This window comes from Oncorhynchus clarkii, chromosome 29, assembly GCF_045791955.1.
Source record: "Oncorhynchus clarkii lewisi isolate Uvic-CL-2024 chromosome 29, UVic_Ocla_1.0, whole genome shotgun sequence".
Taxonomy (NCBI): Eukaryota; Metazoa; Chordata; class Actinopteri; order Salmoniformes; family Salmonidae; genus Oncorhynchus; species Oncorhynchus clarkii.
The window spans coordinates 37,334,565-37,347,883 of NC_092175.1; the positions used below are offsets into that span (position 1 = coordinate 37,334,565).

Below are 13,319 nucleotides of genomic sequence, written 5' to 3' on the forward strand. Positions count from 1 at the left end.
TGCCATCAGCATGGAACAACATACCCGTGGAACGTTTCTGACTGGTAGAATCCATGCCCTGAAGATATGAGTACCTAATAGATTCAGTTGTGAGTTTGTGTTCTCCAACATCGCCACCCAGTGGTGTTAGTGGGGATCTTAAGAAAATGAATTTAGGCTACCAACTTGCAAAATGACTACTTCTATATTGTTATTTATTGTACTGATTGCTGTTCTTCTTTCTCTCAGGAGAGCATTGTCTCTGTTCACCTCATAGTCACAGAACTGGAGTCCATGACGCACACTGTGGCCCCTCCCAGCCAACCAGAGCCTACTGCTTCCCAGGACCACGAAGTGGGTCAGTCAAACCAGGAAGTAGAGGGCAAAGATGCAGAGTCACAGCAGGAAGTGGACGTTGTCAAAGAGGAAGTGAAGGACGAAGCAGAAGAGATGGAAGCAGTCTCCCACTCTCCTCCCGCCCCTCACTCTGCTGATTGGGCGATGGGCTCTGTGCGCCGCGTCACCCAACAGCTGGAGCAGCGAATGAGGCAGGACTCCCCTTCCCCACCTCCCCTCCCCCCCACCCACCCCCATCGTCGCTCCCCTCTCTTCCCTCACTCAAGAGAACACTCCCCTCCTGCCTCTCACCCCTTCCCAGAGACAAACTCCAACCCCCAGAATGCACCACTCTGCCCTCAGGGGTCAGAGGTCAGCATTGTGCAGGAAAAGGGTCGGGGCTGTAGTCCTATGGAGGAAGATGGAGGACAGGAGGCTTGGAGAGAAGGTTTACATGAAGACAGTGTCCAAATGCACAAACACAACCTTGATGGCAGCCTTGCATCTACCCTCCACCCTACCCCCATGACCCCTCAACACTCTTCCCCCATCACCCCTCTCCATCCTACCCTAAACTCCGCCCTCGCCCCCCTCTCTTCAGTGGATTTCCTGTGTCTGGAGGGGGTGACAGAGTTTGAGTCGGGCACAGACTGGGACAGTCTCCCGGGTCGAGGACCCCCCGGTGACGACGACATGAGGGAGACATGGGAAACTCTGCGGGAGCTGGGGGCGTTTCTTCGCCAGGTGAGCGGTGGCGGAGCCAAGGTACCCAGGTGTGTGGGCCAGGTGTGGGGGGAAGGTACACAGGCGAGGCAGAAGAGGGTCAGGGGTGGCGACAGGCAGAGAGCCAGGGAGGTGGAGGCACGGATTCGCCAGGCTGGGCTGACACCGCCCTCCCTGATGAAGCGCTCTGCCTCATTGGCTAAGCTGGGCTGCTTAGACCTGTCGGCCAATGACCTGAGCAATTGGGATATTAGCCCCACCTCTCCGGCGACACCCGCTGTGGAACTTCTCCTTCCTTCCACAGAAGCTGACGAGTCCTCCAGGAAACTGAGGGTGCTGTTCCACAATGCCCTATGTCCTTCTGTCTCGACCAGCAGGCAAGAGTCCCTCACCAACAGAGCGGAGAGGCCTTGTGAGAGCGGGGACACACCCTCAGAACACTTGCATTCTCCTACGTCCAATCAAGGCTGGCAGAAGGAGAAACATCCTGACTCTGGCCATGCCCTCTCCCTAACGTCTGACCTGATCTCCGTGGCAACACGACAGCAGTATGGAAGGACACACCCCCTACGTAGGCTGAAGAAACGGACTGTCAGCACCCTCTACCACACTATGTGACCCTCACTGTGTGTGTGTGTGTGTGTGTGTGTGAGAGAGCGTGAGAGACACAGAGTGATGAGAGCTGGTCAAACGCCAGCCACTTCCCTTAGCCCCTACCACCTTCCCTGGCAGATGATAGTCAGATGTGTGGACAATATGCCAGCCGCCTCTAGGATCATTGGAAGGCTCGATGGATTATAGCTTAACACAAAGCTGATCTCTTCAGGGCATCGTGTATGTAGTGACTCCTAGGATGTGTAATGTTTCTTGTTGCATACTGTATGTAGTGTGTATTTGAGTCATCATTTTAGGATGTGTCCTTTTGTTTTCTATTGGTTGGAGTCTGAACTGTGTGAGGCAGAATATCTCCATAAGTTTTAAAATGTTTGTCACTTTTGTGTACATAATAGGAAGTGTGTGTGTGTGTGTGGGGGGGACTGAAAAGTGCAGTTTCTCCCTTCCCTTTCTATCAGAAATAACAATGATATGGGGAGGTTTCTCAAATATGCACTTTACTGTTTTTTGATTTATGTATGGTTCCTACCCCTGGAGCTTAATGTGAGTTGAATAGTTGGGAGTATTTTACAGTGCAGAAATGTCATTTCATTTTAAATCTGTAAATATTCTAATTTTTTTATGTGCTTAAACTGTGACCAATAAATAATGACAACTTAACTCCGATTGTTTCTCAATAGGACAACAAAGTAGTTCTTTACGTATGAAATATAGACATGACGAGAGAACTGTGTGCAATGTTGAATTCAATGGAAATGGTTCTGTACAGAACGACCGGTTGAGAACCGTTGTGATTATGGCGAGGGCAGATCCCATACGGTGTGCTGCATTAGTTTTGACATTTCAGATGTTCACACCCATATTAATCAGGCCACACCTCACCATCCAAACCACGTGTCATTCAGTATAAACCGCACGGCATGGCAAATGTTGAAGCGAACTGAACGCACCCCAGTTCTTCCTCTGTCCTTTACTTCTCAAAGCTCATTGGAGGAGGAAGTCCGAGGGAGGGGACCTTGGATCCTCTCCTCCAATGAGCTTTGAGAGGAATTGAGAACTTATCTACTGTAGTGATATCTTCAGACACAACCTTTTTTATTTTCAAAAGACATTCAAGAGAGAGAAATGGTAATGGCATCTTTTTGTAGCCACTGACTCTGCCGTGGTTCGTTGGAGAAAAGCCGAAAATAAGGTCTGTGATAAACACGGGCTTAGGAGACCTAATCGGTTCTGTTTGATAATCATCAGCTAATGTCACTTCTTGAAGAATTAGTAAATAAAAAAGGCTTCATTAAGGTCATGTTCACTGCTATTATCTCAGGACAAAATATTTAACATCTCTTCAAACTCAGACCAAATGTTCTTCATTTATCCTATAGGGATGGCTGAACAAAGATTTTATTGAGGTACAGTTCATATAAGTCAATTGAAATATTAATTCATCCCTAATCTATAGATTTCACATGCCTGGGCAGGGGCGCAGTCCTAGGCCCACCCACTCAGAAGTAGTTTTTCCCCACAAAAGGGCTTTATTATAGAGGGAAATACTCCCCTTCAGATGATCCCGCCGGATGTGGAGGTCCTTACACGTGGTCTGCGAGTATGAGGCCGGTTGGACGTACTGCCAACTTCTCTAAAATGATGTTGGAGGTGCCTTATGTTAGAAAAATGAACATAAAATTATCTGGCAACAGCTCTGGTGGACATTCCTGCAGTCAATTGCACACACCCTCAAAACCTGAGACATCTGTGGCATTGTGTTGTGTGATAAAACGACACGTTTTAGAGTAGCCTTTTATTGTCCCCAGCACAAGGTGCACCTGTGTAATGATCGTGCTGTTTAATCAGCTTCTTGATATGCCACACCTGTCAGGTGGATGGATTATCTTGGGAAAGGAGAAATGCTCACTAACAGGGAGGTAAATGTGTGTGCACCACATTTTAAAGAAATAAGCTTTTTATGGTATGGAACATTTCTGGGATATTTTATTTCAGCTCATGAAACCAACACTTTACATGTGTTTATATTTTTGTTCAGTATAATTTCCAGGTTTTAGGACAACAAACTGGTGAGCTCTTTGCAAGCCCAATCAATGATGACACTTTTAATCGTTACCATGTTTTCCACAGTGAGTCACTAGCTAAGTTTCCATCCAATTTGAGCAGTGGTGTTTCCACCAAACAGTCAGTTGCTGATGACGTGCTGTTTTGCACCGAATAAAAAATGTTTCCATCACATTTTTCAACTCTACCGATTTATCACAAAAACTGTTCTGTTAAAAAAACAAATGTGCTTACTTTGGTTGAGGTAGTGGTGTAAAGTGCTACTTAGGTCATTTTTTTGTAGGAACCTGTACTTTATATTTATTTTAGAAAACTATTACTTCACTGAATAACTTTTTACTCCATACATTTTTTCAATGCTTAGCAGGACAGGAAATTGGTCAAATTCACACACTTATCAAGAGAACAACCCTGGTCTTCCCTCCTGCCTCACATCTGGCGGACTCACAAGAGAACAACCCTGGTCTTCCCTCCTGCCTCACATCTGGCGGACTCACAAGAGAACAACCCTGGTCTTCCTTCCTGCCTCATATCTGGCGGACTCACAAGAGAACAACCCTGGTCTTCCCTCCTGCCTCAGATCTGACGGACTCACAAGAGAAAAACCCTGGTCTTCCCTCCTGCCTCAGATCTGGCGGACTCACAAGAGAACAACCCTGGTCTTCCCTCCTGCCTCACATCTGACGGACTCACAAGAGAACAACCCTGGTCTTCCCTCCTGCCTCAGATCTGACGGACTCACAAGAGAACAACCCTGGTCTTCCCTCCTGCCTCAGATCTGACGGACTCACAAGAGAACAACCCTGGTCTTCCCTCCTGCCTCACATCTGGCGGACTCACAAGAGAACAACCCTGGTCTTCCCTCCTGCCTCACATCTGGCGGACTCACAAGAGAACAACCCTGGTCTTCCCTCCTGCCTCACATCTGACGGACTCACAAGAGAACAACCCTGGTCTTCCCTCCTGCCTCAGATCTGGCGGACTCACAAGAGAACAACCCTGGTCTTCCCTCCTGCCTCACATCTGGCGGACTCACAAGAGAACAACCCTGGTCTTCCCTCCTGCCTCATATCTGGCGGACTCACAAGAGAACAACCCTGGTCTTCCCTCCTGCCTCACATCTGGCGGACTCACAAGAGAACAACCCTGGTCTTCCCTCCTGCCTCACATCTGGCGGACTCACAAGAGAACAACCCTGGTCTTCCCTCCTGCCTCATATCTGGCGGACTCACAAGAGAACAACCCTGGTCTTCCCTCCTGCCTCACATCTGGCGGACTCACAAGAGAACAACCCTGGTCTTCCCTCCTGCCTCACATCTGGCGGACTCACAAGAGAACAACCCTGGTCTTCCCTCCTGCCTCATATCTGGCGGACTCACAAGAGAACAACCCTGGTCTTCCCTCCTGCCTCACATCTGGCGGACTCACAAGAGAACAACCCTGGTCTTCCCTCCTGCCTCACATCTGGCGGACTCACAAGAGAACAACCCTGGTCTTCCCTCCTGCCTCACATCTGGCGGACTCACAAGAGAACAACCCTGGTCTTCCCTCCTGCCTCAGATCTGACGGACTCACAAGAGAACAACCCTGGTCTTCCCTCCTGCCTCACATCTGGCGGACTCACAAGAGAACAACCCTGGTCTTCCTTCCTGCCTCACATCTGGCGGACTCACAAGAGAACAACCCTGGTCTTCCCTCCTGCCTCAGATATGGCGGACTCACAAGAGAACAACCCTGGTCTTCCCTCCTGCCTCAGATCTGGCGGACTCACAAGAGAAAAACCCTGGTCTTCCTTCCTGCCTCATATCTGGCGGACTCACAAGAGAACAACCCTGGTCTTCCCTCCTGCCTCAGATCTGACGGACTCACAAGAGAACAACCCTGGTCTTCCCTCCTGCCTCATATCTGGCGGACTCACAAGAGAACAACCCTGGTCTTCCCTCCTGCCTCAGATCTGACGGACTCACAAGAGAACAACCCTGGTCTTCCCTCCTGCCTCAGATCTGACGGACTCACAAGAGAACAACCCTGGTCTTCCCTCCTGCCTCAGATCTGACGGACTCACAAGAGAACAACCCTGGTCTTCCCTCCTGCCTCAGATCTGGCGGACTCACAAACAAAGCGCGTGTTCAATGGTATCTGGATATTGGAGTGTGCCCCTGGCTAGCTGAGAAAAGTGCCGTCTGGTTTGCCTAATATACTATACTTTAAAGAATTTGATATGATTTATACTTTTAATTTGGCTACTTAAAGTATATTTAAAACAATACTTTTAATTTGGCTACTTAAAGTATATTTAAAACAATACTTTTAATTTGGCTACTTAAAGTATATTTAAAACAATACTTTTAATTTGGCTACTTAAAGTATATTTAAAACAATACTTTTAATTTGGCTACTTAAAGTATATTTAAAACAATACTTTTAATTTGGCTACTTAAAGTATATTTAAAACAATACTTTAAATTTGGCTACTTAAAGTATATTTAAAACAATACTTTTAATTTTATTGGAAAGGAGCATCAAGATGACCATCCACTGAAGATCATCATAATTGATTTAATCTTTAACAATAAACTCATGGTTTCCAGAGTAATAGTGGGACTCCGTTTCCTCTATATATTATACCAATATTTCCACCACCATTTCTTGCCCAAATAATTTGACACAAAAAAGAAAATTGTACCAAAACTACTAGTTTTCATCACAGCTGTCGTGATAAAAAAAATTATACGGTATGACTTTACTCGCCTAAAAACTGTGGATGGAAATGTGGTTACTGTTCATTTTAACAGCATTGATGAAGACCACAATGAAGAACACTGTGCCAGCTTAAAGATCCACTGCAACCATTATCTCAATATCAAATTCTGATTAACAATGAAGTACTTTAATGTGATTCTTTTTAATTAAAATGATCAAAAAGAAACAAAAATACAGTAAGTTCCAAATGTATTGTGACAATGAATGAGTTTTGTCTCTGTAGTCCATCACTTTGGATTTGGAATTATAGAATGACTACGAGGTTAAAGTGCAAGACTGTCAGCTTTAATTTGAGGGTATTTTCATCTGGGTGAACATTTAAAAGTTAAAATAACTTTTTGCACATGGTCACCTAAAATGGAGGGGACTAAAAGTATTGGGACAAACTCACGTATACAGTGCCTTCGGGAACTATTCAGACCACTTGACTTTTTCCAAATTTTGTTACATTACAAATTTATTCTGAAATTGTTTTTTTTTGTTTTAAATGAATCAAATCTACACACAATACCCCATACTGACAATGCAAAAACAGGTTTAGAATGTTTGCTAATATATATAAATAAAGAACAAAACATTTACAAAAAGTATTCAGACACTTTACTCAGTACTTTGTTAGTACTTGATTACAGCATTGAGGCTTGGGTATAACGCTACAAGCCTGGCACACCTGTATTTGGGGAGTTTCTCCCATTCTTCTCTGCACATCCTCAAGCTCTGTTCGGTTGAATGGGGAGCGTTGCTGCACAGCTATTTTCAGGTCTCTCCAAAGAAAGATTAGATCGGGTTCAAGTCCGGGCTCTGGTTGGGCCACTCACGGACATTCAGAGACGTGTCCCGAAGCTACTTCTACGTTGTCTTGGTTGTGTGCTTAGGATCGTTGACCTGTTGGAAGGTGAACCTTCACCCCAGTCTGAGGTCCTGAGCAGGTCTCTCTGTAATTTGCCTCGATCTTGACTAGTCTCCCAGTCCCTGCAGCTGAAAAACATCCCCATAGCATGATGCTGCCACCACCATGCTTCACCGTAAGGATGGTGCCAGGTTTCCTCCAGATGTGACACTTGGCATTCAGGCCAAAAAGTTCAATCTTGGTTACATCAGACCAGAGAATCTTGTTTCTCATGGTCAGAGTCTTTAGGTGCCTCTTCATAAAGGCCTGATTGGTAGAGTGCTGCAGAGATCTTCACAGAGGAACTCTAGAGCTCTTGTCAGAGGTCACCTCCCTGACCAAGGCCCTTCTCCCCCGATTGCTCAGTTTGGCCGGGCGGCTCTAGGAAGAGTCTTGGTGGTTCCAAACTTCTTCCATTTAAGAATGGAGGCCACTGTGTTCTAGGGGACCTTCAATGCTACAGACACCTTCTGGTACCCTTCCCCAGATCTGTGTCTCAACACGATCCTGTCTCAGAGGTCTACAGACAATTCCTTAGACCTCATGGCTTGGTTTTTGCTCTGAAATGCACGTTCAACTGTGGGACCTTATATAGACAGGTGTGTGCCTTTCCAAATCATGTCCAATCAATTGAGTTTACCACAGGTGGACTCCAATCAAGTTGTAGAAACATCAAGGCGGGTCAATGGAAACAGGATGCACCTGAGCTCAATTTAGAGTCTCATTTTGCTATGAGACTCTAAATTGGTCTGAATACTTATGTAAATAAGGTATTTTTTTTAATATATATATTTTTTAAAATAAATTAAAAACCTGTTTTTGCTTTGTCATTATGGGGTATTGTGTCGATTGCTGAGGATTTTGTATTTATTTAATCCATTTTAGAATAAGGCTGTAAGGTAACAACATGTGGAAAAAGTCAAGGGGTCTGAATGCGTTTTAAAAGCCCAGTGTATGTGTATTAAAGTGGCCAGACTTAGTATCTGGTCCCATATTCCTAGCACATAATGACTACATCAAGCCTGTGACTCTACAAACTTATTGGATGCATTGGTTATTTGTTTTGGTTGTTTCAGATTTTTTCCCCCAATAGAAATTAATGGTTAAATAACGTATTGTCATTTTTGAGTCACTTTTATTGTAAATAAGAATATATGTTTCTAAACACTTCTACATTAATGTGGATGCTACCATGATTACAGATAGTTCTGAATTAAATCGGGAATAATTATGAGTGAGAAAGTTAGACGTACAAAAAATATCATACCCCCATGACATAGCCTCTTACCATTACAACAACAGAGGTTAGCATGATATTTATGCCTAACTCGTCATTCACAATTATCATGGTCGCATCCATATTAATGTAGAAGTGCTTAGAAATATATTATATTTACAATAAAAGTGACAACATTATTTACCTTTAATTTCTATTGGGCACAACATCTGAAACAACCAATCTGCATCCAACACACTGTTCTCTGATGTTGTGAGAAATGTTGATGTCGATTGAAGCTCTTCCCACAGTCCGCGCAATGGTAAGGCTTTTCTCTAGTGTGTTTTACGCTGGTGGTTCTTTAGAGTAGAAGATGCGGTAAAACTCTTCCCACAGTCAGAGCAGCTACAGGATTTCTCCCCTGTATGTGTTCTCTGATGCTGTACCATACTCCCCTTTTGCCTGAAACTTTTCCCACAGTCAGAGCAGCTATACGGTTTCTCCCCTGTATGTATTCTCTGGTGGTATAACAAACTTCCCTTTTGACTGAAACATTTCCCACAGTCAGAACAGCTATACGATTTCTCCCCTGTATGCATTCTCTGGTGGTATAGCAAACTCCCCTTTTGACTGAAACATTTCCCACAGTCAGAACAGCTATACGATTTCTCCCCTGTATGTATTCTCTGGTGGTATACCAAACTCCCCTTATGACTGAAGTTCTTTCCACAGTCAGAACAGCTATGAGATTTCTCCCTTGTGTGTGTTCTCTGATGCTGTTTTAAGTTTGAATGTTGACTGAAACTCTTCCCACAGTCACAGCAATGGTAAGAATTCTCTCCAGTGGACGTGAGCGGATTCCTTGTTGACAAAGAGGTCTTGCCACATTCAGTGCCATAAATTTCCTCCTCTTCTTCTCCTTTGATTTTAACAGTTAGACGCTGGAGCTGACTTTCATCCTCCATCTTTGGATCTGGCTTGCTTAGGTCGCTATGGTTACAGTCAGGACCCCCTTTCCCAGGCTGAGGACACTCCCACGTTTCCTCTTTCAGAACTCCAGAATAGTCTAGACAGAATATAAACAATAAGCATCACTGAAGAAGTCAGATTGATTTCCTGTTTACTCTCGTTCTGACACCTTATTTGTTAGTGCTGAGCGATTAGCCAACATTTTTAATTATTAAAATAATTATCCGACATCGGATCAATTAGTTTAATTCCATTTAGTTCTCTAGAGAGAAATCATACGAAGCTGTAGAGTTGTAGTTTTCAATAGGCAAATTTTCAACCTAGTTCAGCTCAGAAAAGTGGTAATTAACTACTATGAAAAGAAGCAAGGTGCTCGACTCCACCTTTAAATAAACTTAGATCAGGTGCTGAATTCTCGTATATAATACAAAAGATCAAAAATAGGACAGAAAAATTTTTTTATTGCACAAATGTTGAGGTTATTCAGAGGGCTGTCCTATTTTTGTTCTTTGAATTTACTACAATGACCAGAATCCATTGCGGCAGTTCTTCCCAGCTCCACACCCAGACCGCATGAGAGAGGAATGTACATGACACAGAGACGAGAGATTGATAGCTCGTGAGGTAGCTCTACCCGATTGATAGTTGTAGCAGACTTGAAAGTAGGCCTTATCTACTTATTCTAGAACTACTAAAAGTGATTTAGTCAGCTCTGAAGCATGGGCAGCTACTAGCTAGCCAACAAATAGTATAACTCAATGGAGAGAGACAGAGGACAACGTTAGACGGAGAGAGAGACAGAGGACAACGTCAGACGGAGAGAGAGAGACAGAGGACAACGTTAGACGGAGAGAGAGAGACAGAGGACAACGTTAGACGGAGAGAGAGAGACAGAGGACAACGTTAGACGGAGAGAGAGAGACAGGACAACGTTAGACGGAGAGAGAGAGACAGAGGACAACGTTAGACGGAGAGAGAGAGACAGAGGACAACGTTAGACGGAGAGAGAGAGACAGAGGACAACGTTAGACGGAGAGAGAGAGACAGAGGACAACGTTAGACGGAGAGAGAGAGACAGAGGACAACGTTAGACGGAGAGAGAGAGACAGAGGACAACGTTAGACGGAGAGAGAGAGACAGAGGACAACGTTAGACGGAGAGAGAGAGACAGAGGACAACGTTAGACGGAGAGAGAGAGACAGAGGACAACGTTAGACGGAGAGAGAGAGACAGAGGACAACGTTAGACGGAGAGAGAGAGACAGAGGACAACGTTAGACGGAGAGAGAGAGACAGAGGACAACGTTAGACGGAGAGAGAGAGACAGAGGACAACGTTAGACGGAGAGAGAGAGACAGAGGACAACGTTAGACGGAGAGAGAGAGACAGAGGACAACGTTAGACGGAGAGAGAGAGACAGAGGACAACGTTAGACGGAGAGAGAGAGACAGAGGACAACGTTAGACGGAGAGAGAGAGACAGAGGACAACGTTAGACGGAGAGAGAGACACAGAGGACAACGTTAGACGGAGAGAGAGACAGAGGACAACGTTAGACGGAGAGAGAGACAGAGGACAACGTCAGACGGAGAGAGAGACAGAGGACAACGTCAGACGGAGAGAGAGAGACAGAGGACAACGTTAGACGGAGAGAGAGAGACAGAGGACAACGTTAGACGGAGAGAGAGAGACAGAGGACAACGTTAGACGGAGAGAGAGAGACAGAGGACAACGTTAGACGGAGAGAGAGAGACAGAGGACAACGTTAGACGGAGAGAGAGAGACAGAGGACAACGTCAGACGGAGAGAGAGAGACAGAGGACAACGTCAGACGGAGAGAGAGAGACAGAGGACAACGTCAGACGGAGAGAGAGAGACAGAGGACAACGTTAGACGGAGAGAGAGAGACAGAGGACAACGTTAGACGGAGAGAGAGAGACAGGACAACGTTAGACGGAGAGAGAGAGACAGAGGACAACGTTAGACGGAGAGAGAGAGACAGAGGACAACGTTAGACGGAGAGAGAGAGACAGAGGACAACGTTAGACGGAGAGAGAGAGACAGAGGACAACGTTAGACGGAGAGAGAGAGACAGAGGACAACGTTAGACGGAGAGAGAGAGACAGAGGACAACGTTAGACGGAGAGAGAGAGACAGAGGACAACGTTAGACGGAGAGAGAGAGACAGAGGACAACGTTAGACGGAGAGAGAGAGACAGAGGACAACGTTAGACGGAGAGAGAGAGACAGAGGACAACGTTAGACGGAGAGAGAGAGACAGAGGACAACGTTAGACGGAGAGAGAGAGACAGAGGACAACGTTAGACGGAGAGAGAGAGACAGAGGACAACGTTAGACGGAGAGAGAGACAGAGGACAACGTTAGACGGAGAGAGAGAGACAGAGGACAACGTTAGACGGAGAGAGAGAGACAGAGGACAACGTTAGACGGAGAGAGAGAGACAGGGGACAACGTTAGACGGAGAGAGAGAGACAGAGGACAACGTTAGACGGAGAGAGAGAGACAGAGGACAACGTTAGACGGAGAGAGAGAGACAGAGGACAACGTTAGACGGAGAGAGAGACAGAGGACAACGTTAGACGGAGAGAGAGACAGAGGACAACGTTAGACGGAGAGAGAGACAGAGGACAACGTTAGATGGTTGGCTGGCTGGCTGCTACTGTCTGAGCAGAGATGACTTAATGAAATAATAATCAAAGAAAAGTAATATACACAACTGAAATATTTTACTGATGTAAAGTAATGTGCTAAGCAGTAATGGGATAAGCAGTAATGGGATAAGCAGTAATGGGATAAGCAGTAATGTGCTAAGCAGTAATGTGCTAAGCAGTAATGTGCTAAGCAGTAATGTGCTAAGCAGTAATGTGCTAAGCAGTAATGTGCTAAGCAGTAATGTGCTAAGCAGTAATGTGCTAAGCAGTAATGTGCTAAGCAGTAATGGGATAAGCAGTAATGTGATAAGCAGTAATGTGCTAAGCAGTAATGGGATAAGCAGTAATGTGCTAAGCAGTAATGTGCTAAGCAGTAATGTGATAAGCAGTAATGTGCTAAGCAGTAATGTGCTAAGCAGTAATGTGCTAAGCAGTAATGTGCTAAGCAGTAATGGGATAAGCAGTAATGGGATAAGCAGTAATGGGATAAGCAGTAATGGGATAAGCAGTAATGGGATAAGCAGTAATGGGATAAGCAGTAATGGGATAAGCAGTAATAGGAAGTCACTACCATCATGGGGCTCTTATTAATAGTTGTGTTCTATGTTGTTAGAGACTATGGAATTTCAATTAAAAAGGCTCTAAAATCATAATTTCAAGGTTATATTTCATTATGTTTAAAAAAAACAAATTAAATAGAAAACTGTGATAATATTTTTTTTTAACCGAAACCTCAAAAAGCAACTCATCGCTCGGTACTATTATTGATCCCAACAGGCCCAATACTGAATCTGATACGAATACTCACTTAGATACATAAAATTATCCACGTCTTCTTCTTTGATATTCAGGTCCAGAGTCTGACTTTCATCCTCCAGCTTCGGATCTAGCGTGCTTTGGTCACTATGGTAACAGTCAGGACCATGCAGCGCTGTTGAAAAAAAAAAGAAAGAAGAATAAGGTTAACTTAACAAGTGTTGCGTTTGACAGGAAACTACCAAAGCAGGGCTCAAACTTGGGATGGGCGTGTGAAATAATTTCACTAGTCGGATATTCTTTATTTTATTCCTCTGCACAACGGGAGAGACTGTGCTG

General features: G+C 44.9%; 2 protein-coding genes across 3 annotated transcripts in view; one reads left to right on the forward strand and one right to left on the reverse strand.

Annotated features, from left to right (window-relative positions):
- The window catches only part of LOC139388310 (slingshot protein phosphatase 2b), a 44,310-nt gene extending 41,997 nt beyond the window's left edge, over positions 1 to 2,313 (forward strand). For both annotated transcript variants that reach the window (XM_071134911.1, XM_071134910.1), the window contains one exon: positions 229 to 2,313. In XM_071134911.1, the coding sequence (XP_070991012.1) occupies positions 229 to 1,656 (1,428 nt within the window). In that variant the 3' untranslated portion in view covers positions 1,657 to 2,313. The remainder of the gene's footprint in view (positions 1 to 228) is intronic.
- Positions 2,314 to 3,236: 923 nt separating this feature from the next.
- LOC139388223 (uncharacterized) overlaps positions 3,237 to 13,319 on the reverse strand; it is an 18,753-nt gene continuing 8,670 nt past the window's right edge. The window contains exons 4-6 of the mRNA XM_071134773.1: positions 13,033 to 13,155; positions 9,538 to 9,651; positions 3,237 to 3,307 (exon numbers count right to left, since the gene is read on the reverse strand). Coding sequence (XP_070990874.1) covers positions 3,237 to 3,307; positions 9,538 to 9,651; positions 13,033 to 13,155 — 308 coding nt within the window. The remainder of the gene's footprint in view (positions 3,308 to 9,537; positions 9,652 to 13,032; positions 13,156 to 13,319) is intronic.